This window comes from Solanum stenotomum, chromosome 10, assembly GCF_019186545.1.
Source record: "Solanum stenotomum isolate F172 chromosome 10, ASM1918654v1, whole genome shotgun sequence".
NCBI classification, from domain to species: Eukaryota; Viridiplantae; Streptophyta; class Magnoliopsida; order Solanales; family Solanaceae; genus Solanum; species Solanum stenotomum.
Window position 1 is genome coordinate 38035907 of NC_064291.1, and position 2605 is coordinate 38038511.

Genomic DNA, 2605 nt, shown 5'->3' on the forward strand with positions numbered 1-2605 from the left:
TTAAATACCCAAAAGACCCAAGAAAACTTTTGTATGCGCTTGTAATGTTTGGGATTTGATTTCTCTCTGGTTCGAAGCTAGTTTCGATGGCGATTTAAAGTTTTTCTTTAAGTTCCAGACAGTCAATTCAATAGATAAATTTTATTTCAGCTTCAAATTGTTAAACACTATGAATTGATTGCTGAATTGATCATGGACTTGTGTTCTTAAGCTAAAACAACAGAAGAAGCTTTCACCATTGTTGAGAGAATTTCAGATTGTATTAAAAAGATCAAAAATTACAAACTGCAGTATACCAATTACAATGTTTATATAGTAGTAGTAACCGACTCATACTAACCACAGTTAACTTAATGTAACTGTAAACCAGAGTTCTAACAACCTAACTAACTGAAAATGAGAAAATATCTAATTAACTAACTTCTAGTCCAATCAGCAAATGACATGTCACCATGCATCATCATTCATATGTTGAATACCCCTTTCAAGCTAGGTGGTATGAAGATGTTCTTCATCCCTAGCTTGGAAAGTAGATCAGTGTGTTTAAAACGACCAAGGCCCTTAGTTAATATGTCAACAAGTTGTTCAGCAGTAGCCAAGTACTTTGTGTGAATCAGACCAGTCTAAACCTTTTTTCGGATGAAATGACAATTTATGTCGATATGTTTTGTCCTCTCATGAAAGACAGGGTTGGCAACAATCTAAAAATCAGCTTTACTGTCATAGTGCAAAGAAACTTGGAGGTGCAACTTAACATTGAGTTCTTTGAACAAACCAAACAGCCATACAATTTCAGCAACATCTGAGGCTAAACTCTTGTACTCAGCTTCAGCTGAGCTCTTAAAAATAGTTGGTTGTTTCTTGAATTTCCAGGAGATCAAAGACTCTCCAAACTTAATCATATAACCAGTAATAGACCTTCTAGTGTTTTTACAAGACCCCAATCAACATCACAAAAACCTTGGAGTGAAGTTAAGCTAGAAGAGGACAATAAAACCCCAAGACCTGGAGCTTGTTTGATGTATTTAACCACCCTGAGTGCAGCATCCTAATAGGATTGCTTAGGAGCATGCATGAACTGGCTTAAACTTTGGACAGCAAAGGCAATGTCCGGTGTGGTAATAGTCAAATATAACAATCGACCAACAAGTCTTTGATATTTCCCTGGATCTGCTAAGACAGGATCAAGAGGGCCATCAATATGATTATCAAACTCACAAGCTGTCAACTTTTTATTTAGCTCAACAGGTGTGGCAATGGTCTTAGAACCACTTAAACCTGAGTCTAAAATGAGCTCAAGTGCATACTTTCTTTGATTCATGAGAATGCTAGTTGTCTATCTAGCAAATTCAATTCCAAGAAAATATCTAAGGTCCCCTAGGTCCTTAATTTTGAAATTGTCACTCAGAACTTATTTGGCATCATCTATTAGGGTTGTGCTCCTACATGTGATCAATAAGTCATCAACATATATTAGGACAATCACTATCCCATCTGATGACCTTTTGGTTAGTAAAGAATAGTCTAAATGACTCTGTTTATAACCAGTTGTGACAAGGGCAGATGTAAGCTTGACATTCCACTGCCTTGAAGCCTGTTTCAGACCATAAAGAGACTTAAGCAACCTGCAAACCTTGAGATCTTGTGTCCCATTTTTAATACCCTGTGGCAATTGCATATACACCTCTTCATTTAAATCATCTTGCAAAAACGCATTGTAAACATCCATTTGCTGAATGGACCAAACATCCAGAGAAATCACAGTTCTTACCGTCACCATTTTCACAACAGGAGAAAAAGTTTTCTGATAGTCAAGACCTTCCCTTTTATTGAACCCTTTAGCTACAAGTCTAGCTTTGAACCCCTCCACTTGTCCATCAGCCTTGTATTTAATTTTTTATACCCATTTACAACTAATAGCTTTCGTACCACTTGGTAAAGGTACAACTACCCTAGTTCCATTGTACTCAAGAGCTTGAATTTCATCTTTCATTGCTTGTATCCACCTTGGATCCTGTATTTCCTGATGATATAAGGTTGGTTCTATGTCTGTTGAGAATTGGGCCACATAACTTTGATATGTACTAGAAAAACCACTATAATTGATGATGTTGGCAATAGCATATAAATACGAATGAGCAAACCTACCCCTATTAGCAGTCACAAAGTCTTTCTGCCAGATATGAGGTTTAATGTGTTTGTCTGATGTTCTCCTAGTGGAAACTGCAGCATCATCATTCGCATGCTCAGATGTGAAAGTACATTCTGGGATCACATCATGGGAAATCTCCACAAAAGGAACCATTGTAGCAAGAACTACTATAGTGGTAATGTGTGAGTCTATCAAAGGATCAATTACATGATCAGAAACAACTATATATGGAGACATATCTGCTAACTGTGCAGAATCCAAATATTGATCATTTAAGGGGAAAACCTTATTGCCAGGAATCAAGAATTCATCCTCAGCCATAAACTCAGCACTTGGATTACCATTCTGAAAAGGAAAAATATGTTCCAAAAACTGCACATCTCTACTCACAAAAAAAGACTTAGTTGTCAAGTCATAAAGTTTGTACCCTTTCTGAGTTTCACTATACCCCAT

The 2605-nt window shown here is 36.7% G+C and overlaps 1 protein-coding gene across 1 annotated transcript; it reads right to left on the reverse strand.

Moving 5' to 3' along the window:
• Positions 1 to 701: 701 nt before the first annotated feature.
• On the reverse strand, positions 702 to 2605 carry LOC125842954 (uncharacterized). Its single transcript, XM_049522225.1, has 4 exons — positions 1952 to 2605; positions 1546 to 1882; positions 1080 to 1284; positions 702 to 921 (listed from the first exon to the last, which is right to left on the reverse strand). Exons 1-4 carry the CDS (start codon positions 2603 to 2605, stop codon positions 702 to 704), a joined length of 1416 nt encoding a protein of 471 aa, XP_049378182.1.